This window comes from Myotis daubentonii, chromosome 9 (assembly GCF_963259705.1).
Source record: "Myotis daubentonii chromosome 9, mMyoDau2.1, whole genome shotgun sequence".
Taxonomy (NCBI): Eukaryota; Metazoa; Chordata; class Mammalia; order Chiroptera; family Vespertilionidae; genus Myotis; species Myotis daubentonii.
This window is the reverse complement of record NC_081848.1, coordinates 45679920-45699119: the sequence shown is the minus strand read 5'-3', so window position 1 is coordinate 45699119 and position 19200 is coordinate 45679920. Positions and strand designations below refer to the sequence as shown.

General features: G+C 39.8%; 2 protein-coding genes across 2 annotated transcripts; both read left to right on the top strand.

The window, feature by feature from the left end:
* Nucleotides 1-503: 503 nt before the first annotated feature.
* LOC132242168 (olfactory receptor 52E8-like) lies at nt 504-1448 on the top strand. Its single transcript, XM_059711082.1, has one exon. It carries the CDS (start codon nt 510-512, stop codon nt 1446-1448), a length of 939 nt encoding a protein of 312 aa, XP_059567065.1. The 5' UTR covers nt 504-509.
* Nucleotides 1449-11278: 9830 nt separating this feature from the next.
* Nucleotides 11279-12220, top strand: LOC132242167 (olfactory receptor 52E8-like). Its single transcript, XM_059711081.1, has one exon. It carries the CDS (start codon nt 11279-11281, stop codon nt 12218-12220), a length of 942 nt encoding a protein of 313 aa, XP_059567064.1.
* Nucleotides 12221-19200: the final 6980 nt, after the last annotated feature.

Genomic DNA, 19200 nt, shown 5'->3' with positions numbered 1-19200 from the left:
CTGGGCCTCTAGTATATGTATAAACATGCATGTATATTTACAAATATAAATATACATAATACATAGATAAATGGTTTTCAAATACATATATAAATGGTCCTCAAGTTTCTCAATAAAATAATGTGTTGGATTTCATATGCTAAAGTATATTTCATATACATTAAATACAATGCATGTAATACCAGAAAGTACAAAAAACAAAGACCTTTATTATTTCTACTCCTTACCTTGAATATCAACTTCATGGGTATTCTCCTCTCTCTTCTTGTTCAACCTTTTGTGAATCGGAATGATCTGAGGAAGAGTGGGACTGGCTTGATTCCTGGAGCCATCTGATGTCCAGGTAAGGATGGCAGGATAGTTTTAATAATATTGAATGAGAGAAAATGAATATTACAGTTATTTTGAATTTTATCAGGAGACTGGGAAAGAAGAAGTGGAGCAAGCATCCTTCATGTGAAGATGACATTGAACACCAATACGCAAAATCAGCAACAGTGGCAGGAAGGATGTCTATGCCTAATGACACCTGGTTCCATCCTTCCTCATTCCTTTTGCTGGGCATCCCAGGCCTAGAGGACATGCATGTCTGGATTGGATTCCCCTTTCTCTTTGTGTATCTTGTTGCCCTCCTGGGGAATGCTGCTGTCCTGTTCGTGATCCGGACTGAGCATAGCCTCCATGAGCCCATGTACTACTTCCTGGCCATGTTGGACACCATCGACCTGGGCCTGTCCACAGCCACCATCCCCAAAATGCTGGGGATTTTCTGGTTCAACCTCAGAGGCATATCTTTTGAAAGCTGCCTTTCCCAGATGTTCTTCATCCACTTCTTCACTGCTATGGAGAGCATTGTGTTGGTGGCCATGGCCTTTGACCGCTACATTGCCATTTGTAAACCCCTTCGCTATACCACGATCCTCACCAGCAAAGTCATCAGCGTTATTGCAGGCATTTCCCTTCTGCGGAGCCTGTGCATGGTGGGCCCACTGGTGTTTCTCCTCCTGAGGCTGCCCTTCTGTGGGCATCATATCATCCCTCATACCTACTGTGAGCACATGGGCATTGCCCGTCTGGCCTGTGCCAGCATCAAACTGAATATAATGTTTGGCCTTGGCAACATTTCTCTCTTATTATTGGATGTGCTCCTAATTATTCTCTCCTATGCCAGGATCCTCTACGCAGTCTTTTGCCTGCCTTCCTGGGAGGCTCGACTCAAAGCCCTCAACACCTGTGGATCCCATATTGGTGTTATCTTAGCCTTTTTCATACCTGCCTTTTTCTCTTTCTTGACACATCGCTTTGGCTATAATATTCCCCGATATGTCCATATTCTCTTAGCCAATCTATATGTGGTTGTTCCACCAGCCCTCAATCCTGTAATCTATGGGGTCCGCACCAAGCAGATTAGGGAGCGAGTTTTGAGGATTTTTCAAAAAGATGGTTAAAAATTGGTAGTCTTAGAATGTTTTATTGTTCATATTTTTCTGTATATGCTCATTAGAAGGGGTTTAAAGGGAGGGAGCAAAGGCAAATAATCCTTTGAGTTTAAAGATAATAATGAATTTATTGATGATAATTTCATAATTTTAAGGTTTGCATCTTTTAGAAGGTTTATGTTTATACTGATAATCAGATTGCCTTATAATGTAGTTATTATAGTCACAACTTTTCAAATGAAAACTTGATATTTAGTTGTCATATATATATAATTATATAATTATTATATAACTAGGGGCCTGGTGCACGAAATTCGTGCACTGGGTGTGTGTGGGGGTGTGTCCCTCAGCCCAGCCTGCCCCCTCTCACATACTGGGAGCCCTCAGGCGTTGATCCCCATCATCCTCCAATCGCAGGATTGGCCCCTTGCCCAGGCCTGACGCCTCTGACAGAGGCGTCAGGCCTGGGCAGGGGACCCTCATTTTCCCCCATCACTGGTTCTGCCCCCAGCCCAGGCCTGATGCCTCTGCCAGAGGTGTCAGGCTTGGACAGGGGACCCCCATCTCCCCCCGATCACTGGCTCTGGCCCCCGCCCAGGCCTGAGGCCTCTGGCCCAGGAATCATGCCTGGGCAGGGGACCCCCATCTCCCTCTGATTGCTTGCTCTACCCCCCGCCCAAGCCTGACGCCTCTGACCCAGGCTTCAGGCCTGGGCAAGGGGACCATCATATCCCTTCAATCCTCGGCTCCGCCCCCCACCCAGGCCTGATGCCTCGGCCAGAGGAGTTGACCCTCTTCACCCTCCGATAACCAATCACCAGATCGGCCCCTTGACCAGGCCTGAGGCCTCCAGCAGAGGTGTCAGGCCTGGGCAGGGGACCCCCAGCTCCCCATGGTTGCAGGCTCCGTCCCTGCCCAGGCCTAACGCCTCTGGCTGAGGCATCCGGCTCAGGCAGCGGGGACCCGCAGCTGCAGTGGTCCTGTGATCGTGGGCTTCGCTTTAGGCCCAGGCAAGGGACCCCTAGCTCCCGGGACTGCCAGCTTCGACCGTGCCCAGCTCCCATCGCTGGCTCCACCCCTACTGCCTGCTATCACTGGCCAGGGTGGCAAAGGCGCCTGATTCTCTGATCATGGCTAGGGGGCAGGGCAAAGGCGGCCCCAGGGCCGCCTTTGCCCTGCCCCCCAGCTCTTAGCTCCCCCCTGGGTTTCCGATCACTGTCAGTGGCAGGGGGCTTCATCCTGCTTTCCCTTTGGCCTCCCTGCATTGTGCCTACATATGCAAATTAACTGCCATCTTGTTGGCAGTTAACTGCCAATCTTAGTTGGCATTTAACTGCCAATCTTAGTTGGCAGTTAACTGCCAATCATAGTTGGCAGTTAATTTGCATATAGCCCTGATTAGCCAATGAAAAGGGTATCGTCGTACGCCAATTACCATTTTTCTCTTTTATTAGTGTAGATTCATCTGAAAATCCATCTGTTAGTGGGAGGTAGATTATTAAATAGGGTCGTTTTTAAACTGGTCCACTTTCTGAATCACCGAAGAAAATATGAAAGTAGCAGAATGAAATTTGCTCAGGGTTGTAGGTAATTTTGGTGGCAGAATTCCTAAACTAATAACAATGACATTATTTAACTCATTAGCATATACTGTTCTAAATAATTTGCTGACTTTAGCACATCTATTTTGTATGTGAATTCTATGATGTGGTTACTCTTAGTATTTGTATTTTCATACGAGTAAAGTGTGGATCAGAAGATCCTTCATAACAAACTATTATCCAGATTTTGGCTCCTGGCACCTACAGAAAGAGAAGAAGGCATACATTTAGAAACAAATAAAGAGAGCAGGGAATAATTGTGCATAATTCTAAAATATATATTCATTAAATGAATATTAATGATAGATGAAAATACAGAATCCTATGTCACAAGAAACTTATGCTACAGGATTGTATATTCATTTACATTTGGGAGGAACATTTTAGAAACTTTGTAATGATATTCAATAAATATTCCAAATACTGGGCCAATATATTGAATATATCCACATAAAACTAGAAATATATTTGACTTGTTTTCACTTTCTAAAATACTCATATGGAAATTATTGACCTAGTCAAAAAGGAATTGTTATTTGAAACTACATACAAGAGAGTCTGCCTAAGTTATGTTATCTCTTTTACTTCACCTAAAACTTCTTACTTTTTCCATTTATGAGCATAGAACTTCTACTTCCTGACAAGAAAATATAGATATTGCTTTCTAAAAAATTAGCAATTGCCTTCTAAATCTTGTAGTTACATATAGCAAAATATTGTAAATAGGACAGCATAGATATTTATATATAATATTTGCTTAAAATATCCATAGACTTTAGTTATTATTTTTTGTATTTAGAAAATCTAATAGACCAAAATTTAATAAACAGACATCAGACAAATTAATTAAGTCAAGCTAGCCAGTATAGTCAAAGACTTTTGACTCTAGATAAGGTAAGAAAGCTTTAATCATCAAAATAGGCAACAAAGGAGCTTAACTATTGGTCCCTTCAAAGCAAAAATAATATAATATTCAGATATAAGTGGATGTGAAAATTAACAACATTTTACAGCAACTTGAGACTTTGGATAAAATAATCACAGTAAGAAAAAATTGTCTGAAGACTTTTGAGGAAGAATATACAACTTGCAAATATGTGTTTTAATAATCAAAGGATGAAAATAAAAAAAAAAATATTTGTTTGGCATACTTAACTTGGATATTACCTGTGCTTACTGACATTTTCAATATTCTCTTTTTTTGAGGAACATGAGAGATTTATGTGTCCAGCCTCTTGCAGTTAGATTTGGCCATAGGACTTAAAGTATAAATAAAGTATTTGTAGAAGTAACCTGACTAGTGTCAATTCTGAGAGGAAATATTTAAGAGTGATGATGTGCTTCTTCATTTTCTTTCCTCTGTTCTTTTGTACCCTGAGGTGGCTCATTTGGTTGGAGCATTGTCCCAAACACCAAAATGTGGTGGGTTTGTGTCCCAGTTGGGGCACATACCTAGTTTGCAGGTTTAATCCCTGTTTTTGGAGAGTACAGTAGGCAACCCATCCATGTTTCTCACGTCAATGCTTCTCTCTTTCTCACTATTTCTCCCCCTTCTCCTCTCTCTAAAATCAATAAATATATCTTCATTTGATAATAAAAAATTATATAGGTTTCAAGTATACAATTCTATAATATATCATCTGTATATTGTATTGTGTGTTCATCATATTTAACCAAATATACCATTAACAGAGAGAATAGGCAAGCCAAATGACTTGTATTACAGAATATTTAGGGACTCTTATAATTCTATAAGAAAAAGGAACACCACACATAAAAAAATTAGCAAAGGACTTGTATGGAGATTTCACAAAGGAGGATATCCAAATTTCTAATGAATGTGAAAAGCTCCTCTATTTTCTTAGAAGAGAAATACATTTAAAATCACTGAGCAATTCTACTATGTACTGATCAGAATGAATAAAATGAAAAATGTTAAGTAGTAACCAATATGTTGGAGCAACTAGAATCTTCATATATTTCTGGTGAAAGGTAAATTGCTAAAATTATTTTAGAAAATTGTTTAGCAATATCTCAGAAAATAATCGTGTATATATATATTCTATGATCAAAATTCTGCTCCTAGGAATATCCCAACAAAAGCATTGCATAAAGCCATCTGAAGATACATCAATGATCACAGAAGCACTAGATGCAATAATCAATAACTGATACAATTCAAATGTACATTAGTAGTAGAATTTGTAAAGCAAGTGTGATATATTTAAACAGAAAAATACTGTGCAGCAATTAGAATGTACAAATTATAAGTATAAATAACAAATAAGCCAGATAGAAAAAGATTACATCTACTCGGAGGTTAAAAAAAAGAAGTGGTAACACAAGAGCTGAATTGTCAAATCAGATTCACATAAATGAATACCAAGGATTTCTCCTTATTGTTTATCCTTAGAGTCATTGTTTTCTGTGGGCCATCCAGGGAAGAAAGAAAAAATGGTTTTAGATCTGCTTTGCTTCCTAGTCTACTGGGTGTACCAGTTAATAATGCAGATTTTGTAATCAGAGAAAACAATACAACAAAACAGCATACATATCAAATCGCATATATATGTGTAACTCCATCTATTGAAAAAAATTCGCATTAGTAACTGGTATACCTGATACTGATCACTACCGACAACAAATAATCAATTTGAACCATGCTTTGATTGTAAAGCGACCAGAATGGGTCAGAAGACACGGCAAAGTAATTTTGCTTCATAATAACACACCATCACACACTTCAAAACCAGTTAAAGACACTTTAAAAGATCTTGCCTGGGAAGTATTAACCCACCTGCTGTATTCACCAGACCTTGCTCCTTCAGATTACCACTTGTTCCGATCGATGGAACACACACTTTCTGAGCAGCACTTTAAAACATACAAAGAAGTGGAAAATTGGGTCTCTGAATGGTTTGCCTCAAAACAAGAAAAGTTGTATTTGGACAGTATCCTCAAATTACCTGAAAGATGGGGGAAATGTGCAGCTAGCGATGGACATTACTTTGAATAAAGCACTTTTGATGTTTCTCTTGAAATTACCATGTTTTATTTGGTTAAAAAATCTGCATTATTAACTGGTACACTTGGTATGGTGTTAAAAGTCAGGTAGTAGTAACTGGGTGCTGATATGAAGTGGCTTCTGAATTACTAGCAATATTATGTTGTTTTTTAATCTGTTTGGTGTTGGTACTTAGTGAAAAAGTATTAACCTAAACTCAGCATCTTATGCATTTTCCTAGAAAGTCTGTTACACTTTAATAATAGTATATTAACATATATCTCAAAAGAAATGACAGAAATTTTAAAGGTAATACCTAAAACATTTAGAAGACCACATGAAAGAAAATCTTTGTTTAATGCTAAGTATTCTTAATTATAACTCCCAAAACACTGTTCTTTTCCCCCCTACTAAATTAGAAATTAAACTAATACATTATTTAAATAATTATTTAAATAACAAAACCAAACCAAATCAAGGCACTGTTGTTAAAAGAAAAAAAAATAAGGTGAGTTGGACTTTCTTAAAGTGCCCTATTCAGGGAAGAAAAAGACAAAACACAGACTGGGCGAGAATATTTGCAAAACACATATGTGGTAAAAGACTTGTATCCAGAATATATAACAAATTCTCAAACTCAATAATAAGAAAATTTTAAAAATGGGCAGATTATTTGAACAGGCATGTCACCAAAGGAAATTATGCAGATGGCAAATAAACAGAGAAGAAGTTGCTCAGCATCAGTTGACTTCAGGGAAATGCAAACTACAAGCAATTAGAATGGTTTAGAAACAATGCCGAGAATGCCAATTTCTGGTGAGCATGTGGGCCCACTGAAACTCTATATATAGGAAATATCTGTGCCCTCTAGCCAACAACCACCAGGAATACTACATTTGTGGTAAAGGAAAAGCAGGGTTTGTTACTTGATACAATAGGTGACATCACATGCAGTGAGGAAATATTAGGGGACTCAGAGTGTTTGAGAAAGGATTTGAGGATGAATCTGGGCTTGTTTTGGGGATGTTTCTCAGAAGCAGGTGATTTTTTTTTTTTTTAAAAAAAGGCTAATTTATATATTGGGTATCTTCATAATATCTATAATAATAAAAGCATAATATGCTAATTAGGCCAGATGTCCTTCTGGACGTCCTTCCAGACAACCTTCCAGATGAAGCCAGGGCTGCGAGGGAAGCCCGGGTCCCAGGTGCCAGAGGGAAGCCGGTGCTGGCAGCTGGGGGAAGGAAGACCTACTCTTGCATGAATTTCGTGCATCGGGCCTCTAGTTTATATATAAAAAGTCAGAGGAATGGAGTGGAGACTAAAGGTATGTTTGATAAAAATAACCAGTCACTCATATTTCCTGGGAGGACAGTTCTTGGGGAGGGGGCAGTATATATATTTCCTCTTTGCTCAGGCATGATTATGGAAAGGTCTTGTTTTCATTTCACTACATCATCATGAGCACAGAGTGACCTTGTCTGATGTTCATATTTTGTGAAATTGTATTTTTTCAGTGGGCATCACCATGGTCAGGGTGTTGGTGCCACACCAGCTTTCATCTGACAGCTGTTAGAGCTGCCTTTTTTCCTGTATCAAAAAAAAAAGCCATTCATTTTCCTGTGATTCTATACTTATCCAGGCTCCACACGACATCCAGTCTTTCTGTAATGTTCTCAAATAATATCTGTTTCTATCTTACTTTACAGTTTCTATTGTGCCACCTTTCAACTCCTTTCTAAAAGAAATTGAGCTAGAAAGTCTGGAAGATGGACTGGTTTTCTGCATTTCTGTATCTCTATAGTTAGCACCATATAACTTAAAGCTTAATTTTTGCATACTTATGTATCAGTGGTTAGTATTATCTATGCACCCAGAATATAAGCTTTGGAGTGGGGGAAAGATCTATAGATGCAAAACACATCTGAGCAATACTTAATCTTAAATAAACAAGTGCACACTTGCTAACCTGACTTCTAGATCAAGTAAATAACATTTTCTGGAAAAAAGTGACACAATCATTAGGGACTATAACAACCCTGGTGACAAGATGGAAAATTATAGGTTGGCTCAGACATTATCCTTATGGGACTGATGGCAAGAGAGCAACTGTGGATTGTTGGGAAATGAGAAATTCTTGCAAGTTGAGAACCTAAGGGGAGAGACTTGAAAGTCCCAAAGGATTCCTTTGCCCATGTGCTCTTTATAAGCTCATAAACCTGTGCTGAGAACTTGTGAATTCATTTTCTTCCATGCTCTCATCCCATGCAGCCCAAGAAGAGCGGCTGCTCCTGTTCAGGGAGAGGACTTTCAATTCCAGTGTAAACTTTTCTCCTTGAACCACAGTGATGATGCGAAGACATGCTTGGAGCAGTGATTAGCCCGATTTGCAGAATTCTTTCAATATTGGTTATACCTGGTGAGTTTTGAATAGCTTAGCTCCTATAGGCATTTGAATGTATAGTTCGGGAAGGTTTGGACTATTGATTTAATACTCTCATTCACTTTTGTATGATATAAATATTAATTTGAAGGTGATAAATCAAAATAATTGCATGTTCATTTCAAGTAATTCTACATATTTTAGTGTTTTATCATTTTTTTTCCACAAGTATACCTACTTGTAATGATAAGGAAAAGAAAAAGGAAAAACTAAACGGTCAAACAAGTAAATTGTTTTGTTGATTATTGTTGAATTTATCTCCTCTTTTTTTTTCTCTCCCTCTCTTCCTTCTGTCTTCCTACTTCTCTCCTCTCCTTTCCTCTCCCCCTTCCCTTTTTCCTTCCCCCTTCCCCATTCACTCCCCTAACCAAACCTTCCCTCCCATTTCTAATTTTCATTTTTAGCCTAATTCTACTGAACTTAATCATGCATGCTGCTGGTTATTTCAGATTTATTTTTTGTATTTCATATAAAAATAGCATTCTCAATATTTTTCCAAATCAATAATTTTGTTTCTATTTCATTGCCACTAATGGTGAAGAGCTTGAATAGTTTAATACCCTCAGATTCCAAATAGTACATAGCTTTTCAAAACCATAATGAATTTTTTCATCCTGGCTTATCAGAACATGTGTATATACATATTCTTTTTTATTTTAGTTTTCTATATTGGGAAGCAATTTTAGCACTAAATATATAAGCTGTAGGTAAAAACACACAGCAACTGAAAAATGGTGAGTTTTTAAAATGATATCATTTTTTCTTTCCTGTAAAAATTGCTATTGGAGGAAATTGCTACTTACTGACTCTTTCAGTCTATCTGCCTTTTACTATTCTACTAATACTAGGGTCTATCTTGGAAAAAGTAAGACAATTTTCTATCTCTCTCCTAGATCATGTAATTTATTTATTTAGCTATCCATCTTCTATCTATTTGGTATGGATTAGGAGGATGGATCTTATTTTAGTTGCCATATATCTGGTATATGGCAGCTGCTTCTGAAGTAGGCCTGTTCAGTCATGAGGAACAATTCTAATCTGAGAGAAATACCCCTTTCCTCAGCACTGCAGGACACCTGAAGGAAGATATTTCTTGTTTTAGTGTGGTTCTGTAGTTCTTGAGCTTTTGTAGTGCATTCTAAGTAGGATGAAGGTCTAGATAGATTTTGCAGTAATTCTTTCCCTACTTTCTGTCTTAGTTTATGCTTCCCTACATGGAAGCCTCCTGAATTCATTACGAGTCTAAGGTTTTAAGTGTACAATTCTATTATACAACATCTGCATATTGCATATTGTGCCCACCATTCTTCTAACATGAGGACTTTTGATCAGGAGTTAAAATTAATAATTACCTACTTAGTCTTTTATTAGCAAACTAGAGGCCCAGTGCACGAAATATGTGCACGGGGGGAGAGGAGTCCCTCAGCCTGGCCGGACATCCCTCTCTCGCAATCCAGGACCGCTGGTTCCTAACTGCTCACCTGCCTGCCTGCCTGATTGCCCCTAACTGCTCTCCTGCTTGCCTGATTGCCCCTAACCACCTCTACCTGCCTGCCTGATCACTCTTAACTGCTCCCCTGCTGGCCTGATTGCCCCTAACTGCCTCTTCCTCAGCCCCTGCACCCAGGACCCAGGCTTCCCTCCTCTGGCAGGTCGCAGGGACCTAGGACAGGGCCTGCTTTGCCTGGGCTGGCTGCAGGCTCCTGGGACCACATGTGGCTTCACCCAGGCCGGCCACAGCTGCAGGCACCCGGGACCCTGGGCAGCTTGGCCTGGGTCAGTCTCAGGCGCCCGGGACCCCAGGCGGCTTTGCCAGGGTCTGGGTTTGTTAGGAAGGACATCTGGAAGGTTGTCCGGAAGACGTCTGGTCTAATTAGCATATTACTCTTTTATCAGTATAGATGTTTCAAGTGATAGCTGTTGTGCTAGAGAAATAATGACAAACAAAACCACTTCCTGCCCCCCTCTGTAATTGCACAAAGCTCTGGGAACTTGGGCATTGATTATGTACCCAAACAAAGAGCTCTGTGGTAGAATAAGAGGGTCCTGAGAGAGAATATTAGCAGTGATATATTGATTTCAGTGAATATCTCTCTGAGAATGGATGTCTAAGGTGCAGACCTTGAGGATTAACAACAGGATGATGCTGGTTCCTCTTGTCTTTTCCTCACATCTGTTTTGGGGATCCTTTGAACAGGTACATTTCCATTTTTAGAGATTTTATCTTTCTTACTTGTCTTTCACAGGGTCATGTCTCTTGCATTCTTAAAATCTACTTTGATTTTCTAAAGCCTCAAATGCACAGTGTACTATGCAATGTCTCTACTTCCCTTGCTTCTAGGAAAAGGTCATGTCTTCCCTTATTAATATTGTTTCAACTTCTTCAGTGGGCTATTTTTTATGAATTATAATTAAGATAAATTTAATATCCAAATTTATAATTAAATATTTTAAAAAGTTAGAACCTAATATAGAATCTTATATCAACTGAGTTGACATACATTCACACTAAAATTAATTTAGATCATCTTGCGCAATGTCCAAATATCCATTTTTTTAAAGGAATCTTCTCCTTCTCTTATATATATATGAATGAAAGTAAATGAGAGAAAGAGAAGTCTAAGAGAAAACATGATCTCACTTCTGTGTTCCTAGATAAAATGTACCAATTACATCTTTTTCTGTTGTTATTATTCACTATTAGCAGTATTGATGAAGCACTGGGAACCTTTATACAGAACAAGAGATTCCTTCAAATGAGTGGATGTGACCATCAGAAGCCCTTGCCAGTATGTCTCCAGCCAACACATCATGTGTTCACCCCTCATCCTTCCTGCTGCTGGGAATCCCAGGACTGGAAAACATGCAGCTCTGGCTTGGCTTCCCATTTGGTATAATGTATCTCATAGCCCTCTTGGGGAATGTCATCATCCTCTTTGTGATCCACACTGAGCACAGCCTTCACCAGCCCATGTTCTACTTGTTGGCCATGCTGGCTCTCACTGACCTCGGCCTGTCCACTGCCACCATTCCCAAAATGCTGAGCATCTTCTGGTTTGGTCTCAGTGAGATTGCCTTTGGGGGATGCTTAGCTCAAATGTTCTTCATACACCTGTTTACAGGCTTTGAAACATTCATGCTTGTAGCCATGGCTTTTGATCGCTATGTTGCCATATGCCATCCACTTCGTTACAACATAATTCTCACCAACAGAACTATTTGTATTATTGCTGTTGTAGGCATGTTGAAAAATTTTGTGTTTGTTTTTCCACTGGTATTTCTCCTTTTGAGGCTTTCATTCTGTGGGCATAATATTATACCCCATACCTACTGCGAGCACATGGGCATTGCCCGTCTGGCTTGTGTCAGCATAAAGGTCAATATCATATTTGGATTAATCCTTATCTCCATGATACTGCTGGATGTTATTTTGATTGCTATCTCATATGTGACGATTCTACTTGCTGTCTTCAGACTTCCATCCTGGGAGGCCAGGCTCAAAGCTCTCAATACCTGTGGTTCCCATGTCTGTGTCATCTTAGCTTTCTTCACTCTAGCCTTTTTCTCCTTTATGACTCACCGATTTGGCCACAATATTCCACGTTACATCCACATCCTCCTGGCTAATTTTTATGTGATAATTCCTCCTGTTCTCAACCCTATTATTTATGGCGTGAGAACCAAGCAGATTCGAGATCGGGTGGTAACAATCTTCCTTTTTAATGATGTTTGACTCTGAGCACTTGATTTGGAAATACTCCTCAAATCTTTATCCTTTCCATCCTTAAAAAGGGGAAGTGTCCTTAAGCTATTATGGAGTAAATGCTTTACAGAATATGATGTGAAATACAATGTTCCCTCAGTTACGGACAACATCAACCTGGAGATAAATTTACATAGCAAATATTTGTTCCTAGACTAAATATAAATTTTATTTTTAAATAAATAGATACCATTTATTTCTGTAATGGATATTAAAATCAGGGTTTGAAGGTAAAGACTTATTGAAACTCATGTACAATACTAGTAAACAGTCTCTTTATTTAGAATTCATCGATTATGATAGAGGAGTGCTATGTTGTCAAGAACTATCACAATTGTAATGGGACTGACTAGACAATGCTGGGTGTGTGTTCTAGGAGCACTAGTCAAAGAAGTTAAGCACAGATCTTACTTCTTCCATGGCAAAGTTGGGTCTTTTAATCATGTAACCAGATGGAAGAAATAATCAGTAAGCCATCATAGGCATTTTGTACTTCATTTTTATAAATTTTGAAATAGCAACTGCATCAATTACGTAGAGTCAAATATCTGAAAGGACCCATGAGACTTCACAGGGTATACTCATTTTAGGCTTTAAGGTCAAGGTAAAGCACAGCAAGAGAAAGAAACAGATACAGCAGGTGAAAACAACTTCCGAGACCCTTTCTCAGTTGCACAAGATGAGCTTTATCTTTAATGTGAACCACTCTAAATTGTGCAAGCCAAGGCACAGTTTACTCGGGGTCTTTTAAACCTTACTGGTGGTATAGTCAAAACTATGGGTGGGCCTCATTCAATCAGTTGAGTGCCTGAATAGGATAAAATACTGAACTTCCCCAAGCAAGAGACAATTCTGCCAGCTGTTGAGTATATGTCTTTCAATTATGCTGTCTGAAAATGGGTAAATAACCACAGGATGGTCTCTGGGGACACATTAGCTCCCTGTGAGATGGACCTGCCCTAAAACTCCATTGATCAACTGACCTTCAAAAGTCCCTATTCTTCATGTACAGACTTCATAAATAATTAAATATATATATATATATATATATATATATATATATATATATATATATATACACATACACATACTAGAGGCCCGGTGCACAGATTTGTGCACCAGTGGGGTCCCTTGGCCTGGCCTGCAGGGATCAGGCTGAAACCAGCTCTCTGACATCCCCTGAGGGGTCCTGGATTGTGAGAGGGCATAGGCCAGGCCGAGGCACCCCACTGGTGCATGATTGGGCCCAGGGGGGCGGGCCATGGGAGGGCTCCAGGGTGTGTCCGGCCCATTTCACCCAGTCCTGATTGGCCAGACCCCAGCAGCAAGCTAACTTATTGGTTGGAGCATCTGCCCCCCCGGTGTCAGTGCGCATCATAGCAAACAGTTGGACACAGCATATTGGGCTTTTATTATATAGGATTTCCCAGAACACACTATTGAGAAAATAAAAAATGACAGAAAATGAAAGCTCTGGACTGAGAGAAGTTACATGCAACACATAGATCAGATAATGAATTTTTATGCAGAATATGAAAAACTTTTACAAGTCAATCTTAAAAAGACAAAACCCTATTAAAAATAAGGTTAAATTTTAATACATATTTCACAAACAGTATAAAATCATCACTAAGCACGAACAGTCACATGACAAGATGCTTACCATTATTGGTCATTAGGAAATGTAAATTGAAACCACAGTAGATAGCAATGCAATTAAAATGGCTAAAATTAAAAAGACTGGCACTATCAAATATAAGCAAGGATATGGAGCAATCAAAACTCTCATTCATTGCTAGTTAGATGCAAAATGAAAAAGATTTGGAGGACAGTTTTGTAGTTTTAAAAATATTGTTTAACATACATCTATCATATGATCCAACTAAAGTACTCCTTGGTATGTACCCAAAAGAAAACAATTGTTCACACAAATACTTGTACCTGGATGTTCACAGCAGCTTTATTTGTAATAGTTTCATCTTTCTCTGACTGCCTTATTTCACTTAGCATAATGCTTTCCAGCTCCATCCATGCTGTTGCAAATGGTAGGAGTTCCTTCCTTTTTACAGTAATGTAGTATTCCATAGATGTATCACAGTTTTTAAATCCAATCATATGCTAAATATGATTCTTAAAATATTCTATATATGCATGTTGAATATCCTATATAATAAAAGGGTAATATGCAAATAGACCAAATGGCAGAACAACCGAACAACTATTCAAATATGATATGCTAAGGCTGCTCAACCGCTCACTATGACGTGCACTGACCACCAGGGGGCAGATGCTTCGACCGGTAGGTTAGCTTACTTCTGGGGTCCAGCCATAGGGACTGAGTGAGATGGGCTGGACATGCGTGGAGCCATCCCTGGGTCCCTCCCTGGCCCGATCTTGCACTGGTGGAGTCCTTCAGCCTGGCCTGCATTCTCTCACAATCTGGGACCCCTCAGGGGATGTTGGAGAGCCGGTTTCAGCCCGATCCTGCAGGCCACTCCCCTTGAGAGGGTGCCAGATGCAGGTCTCATTGCTGGTGAGTGCTGCTGTGGCCATGCAAGCCTCTCCCGATTGGGACTGATTGAACGTAAGCATGCAGCAGGCACAGTGGGGCCAGGATGAGCAGGAGCAGCAGGTAGTAACTGCAGGCAGTGTTGGACTGTGGATTTCGGCCCGATCCCTGCAGGCCACCCAGAATGGCCCCACCCATGCACAAATTTGTGCACTGGGCCTCTAGTTGTAATATAATAAAATATCTAACTATAAATTTAAGCAGTGAATGTTCCTAGAGTGTTTATATTTAATGGGTGAATATGTACCTTTGTAGGTATTTGGAGAGCTCTGCTATAATACTCTATTCCAGGTCATTAATATAATATTTTCATCCTTACTTGTTGTTTCTGGAGACTAGGCTTTGACCAAGCACATTTAGTTACTGTAGAATTATATAAAACAAAAGAAAAAAAATAAAACAACCCAAAAGAAATAAAAATATTTTTTTCCTACTCAAATGAAGGAAACAGAAACAATTATTAATATCCTCAAATGCTTATTATATTTTAATTCATTTTTAATTATAGTTGTCATATGACGCTATATTAGTTTCAGGTATGCACCATAGTGATTCAACATTTATATCACTTACAAAGTGATCACCACACTAAGTCTAGTAACCATCTGTCACCGTACATAGTCATTACTATGTGATTGGCTATATTCCCTAGGCTGTACATTATAACTGCATGATTTATTTCATTAATGAAAGTTTGTACTTCTTAATCCTCTTCCTCTTTTCCAGTCATCCCCCTACTCTACTTCCCTCTGGCAACTATCAGTTTATTTTCTGTATTTATGAGTCTCTCTCTCTCTCTCTCTCTCTCTCTCTGTCTGTCTCTGTCTCTCTGTCTCTCTCTTTTACATTTCACAAGTAAGTGAACTCATATATTTGTCTTTTTCTGTTTGACTTACGTTACTTAATGCAATACCATCAAGGTCCATTCATGTTATCACAAATGGCAAGATTTCATTCTTTTTAAAAAATATATATTTCAGAGAGTAAGGGAGATTTCAGCAAGGAAAGGAGAGGGAGAAAGAGACAGAAACATCAATGATAAGAGAAAATTATTGATCAGCTGCCCCTGCCCCCTGCACCACCCCTACTGGGGATCCAGCCCACAACCCAGGCTTGTGCCCTGACCAGGTATTAGACCATGACTTCGTGGTTCATAGGTCTACGTTCAACCACTGAGCACACCAAGTGGGCAAAATTTCATCCTTTTTTTATGACATAAAAAAGAATGCCACCTCTTTCTTATCTGGTTGCTTTAACATTTTGGTTATTGTAAACAATGCTGCAATGAACATACGGGTGCATATATCTTTTTGAATTGGTATTTTTGTTTTCTTTGTGTAAATACCCAGAAGTGAAATTGCTAGGTAGCAATGCTGCCATGTGTTTATTTTTTGAGGAATCTTCAAACTACTTTTCTTAGTGGCTGCACTAGTTAACAATCATACCAACAGTGCATTATGGTTCCCTTTTCTCCACATCTTCATCAACATTTGTTATTTGTTGTCTTTTTTATAATAACCATTCTAACAGATGTGATGTGATATCTCATTGTGGTTTTGATTTGCATTTCATTGATGATTAGTGATGTTGAGCAGATAGTCTGTTGGCCATCTGTATGTCTTCTTTAGAGAAATGGCTACTCAGGTCTACTGTCCTTTTTTGTTGTTGTTGTTGTTAATGCTTACCAGAGGATATTTTTTCAATTGATTGTTTTTTGTAGAGGAAGTGGAAGGGAGGGGAAGAGGGTGAGACACACACACACACACACACACAGACACACACACATTGATGTGAGAGAGACACATCAATCAGTTGTCTCCTGCACATACCCCGACTGTGCTCAGGATCGAACCTGCAATCCAGGTATGTGCCCTTGACCTGGAATCAATCCCAAGATCCTTAGGTGTGCTGGCCAATCCTCTAACTACTGAACCACAATAGCTAGGGCCCTCTGCCCATTTTTTAAATTGGATTTTTTTTTTTTACTGCTGTATTTTTTAGCTATATATTTTTATTTTCGTTTTCCCATCACTATTTATCCCCTCTATACCCTCCTCCATCTCCACCCATACCCCTCTCCCCTCTACCTCTGGGAATCACACAATGTTTTCCATGTCCATGGGTTCTTTCTCTTTTGTTTTTCTTTTTTGCTCAATATTTTCACATATATCTCTCCAGAGCTGTGAGCCTGCTCTCTATCTATGAGTCTGTCTCTATTTTGTTTGTTAGTTCAATACATTCCACATATGAGTGAAATCATATGGTAGAGCCGTCTCCTAGCAGCTATGGGACATCTTTTCCTGATTTGGTGACTATTGAGATTCATGGTTATGTTCAGCCCTTCAGACAGGTCTCATTTCACTTTTAATGAGCTTGACCATGGCCTTAGTCTACTATTGCCTCCAATTAATTATTCTTGACATAACTACTTAAAGTCTCACCCATTCAGATTTATGATGGGGTAGCCTATATTTCTAGCTCAGGTCCTGAAAAATTAAGGTGGAGTTGAAGAGTCCAGCTTTAGGCTGACAATGTACATATAATTTTTGGGGCCCAACCACTGGCAATTGCTTCACAGGGCAGGCCTCACATGGTTAAGCTGCCCTCCCATAGCCGACGTGGTACATAGCCAGTTCATTGATGCCTCAGGCCATGCTCTTTTGCATAGTTATATTCTTAACCCAGGCCCCTCCATTTGGAGGTCTCTTTATAGGGAAAGCTTGAAGACACTTTTCTGCACTCTGATTCAGTGCTCTGTATTTTTTTCACTCCTAGCCCTTCCCCTTTGAACTCCCTGTGGCCCACGTGTTCAAAACTGCAGGAGGCTTTTATTCAAGGCTCCCTTGGCAGTGAGTCAACCCCCATGTCTGTGCTGATCCACCTGACCCTCAGCTTGTGAACTGTGGGGGGAAATGGAGTGGAGAAGTTAGTTCTTCTTCCTGTTTAGCCTCTGCCTTATGCTATTGTAATAAATTATTCAAGGCTTCACTGTTCTTTTACTTTTGTCATGTTTTTAATTGGGTACTCTGACACCTGACTGCTTAGCCATCTCCAGTTCAGCAGAGCTCTGACATTCTCACAATCCAGGTATCAGGTCTAGGGCTTTCCCCTCTCCATGACCTCTGGACTTCTGAATGGCAATTAGAGCTCCTTGTACTGCCGGGCCATTAATGAGTGAGGTGGGTGAACCCTGTGGGAAGTTTGGGTGGGCTCAAGAGAATCTCAGGGCTTAAGAAGATTTCAACCTACAAGGTCATCCAGGGAAGAGTGACTGAGAGAATAAATTAAGGTAACTAGAAGGAGAAACACAAAAGGCAGTTCAAAAGAAAGAGAGCTGTCAGAGGGGATCCCACACTCAGATGATGCTGCAAACCACCAGGATATGTGGAAGCAGGCGATGTATATGTATATATCAACATAGCCTCAATATATATAAAATTTTAACTAAGAAGCAAGGAAACATTAACAAAACAAAATGAGACATTTAAATACACCTATTATCATTAAAAAATCCAGAGATTAAAATGAATAAAGAATAGTGAGTTTAACACACATAATTTACAAATTATAAAGCTTGCAGAATAATGGCACCCAAATGATCTCCTTATCCTAAAGCCTTGTGATTGTGTTAGGGTACATAGCAAGGGGGAATAGTTTCAGATGACTGTCAGAAAATACATAGACCTGAAAATATGGAATTATCTTGGATGACTCATTGGCTCCAATGTAACCACAGGGATTCTTAAAAGTAGAAAAGGAAGGCAGAAGAGGAGAGTCAGACGGAAATGTGAGTATGGGAGGAGGGCACAAGTAACACTGTTGGCTATGAAGATGGAGAAAATGGGCTTCTAGATGTTAGAAAACACAGGAAAAGATGTTCTCTTCCAGAGCTTCCATAACTGAAAGCAGCCTTCTCAACACCTTGCGTTGAGACCAGTGAGACCTGTGCTGGACTTCTGAATTACAAAAACTATCTATATATATCTACATTAATAAAAGAGAAAAATGGTAATTGGTGTATGGCGCTACCCTTTTCATTGGCTAATCAGGGCTATATGCAAATTAACTGCCAACAAAGATGGCAGCTAATTTGCATATGTAGGCACAATGCAGGGAGGCGAAAGGGAAAGCAGGAAGAAGCCCCCTGCCACTGACAGTGATCGGAAACCCAGGGGGGAGCTAAGAGGTGGGGGGCAGGCAAAGGCGGCCCTGCCCCCCAGCCATGATCAGAGAATCAGGTGCCTTTGCTGCCCTGGCCAGTGATAGCAGGAAGTAGGGGTGGATCCAGCGATGGGAGCTGGGCACGGTCGAAGATGGCAGTCCTGGGAGCTAGGGGTCCCTTGCCTGGGCCTAAAGTGGAGCCCACGATCGCGGGGCCGCT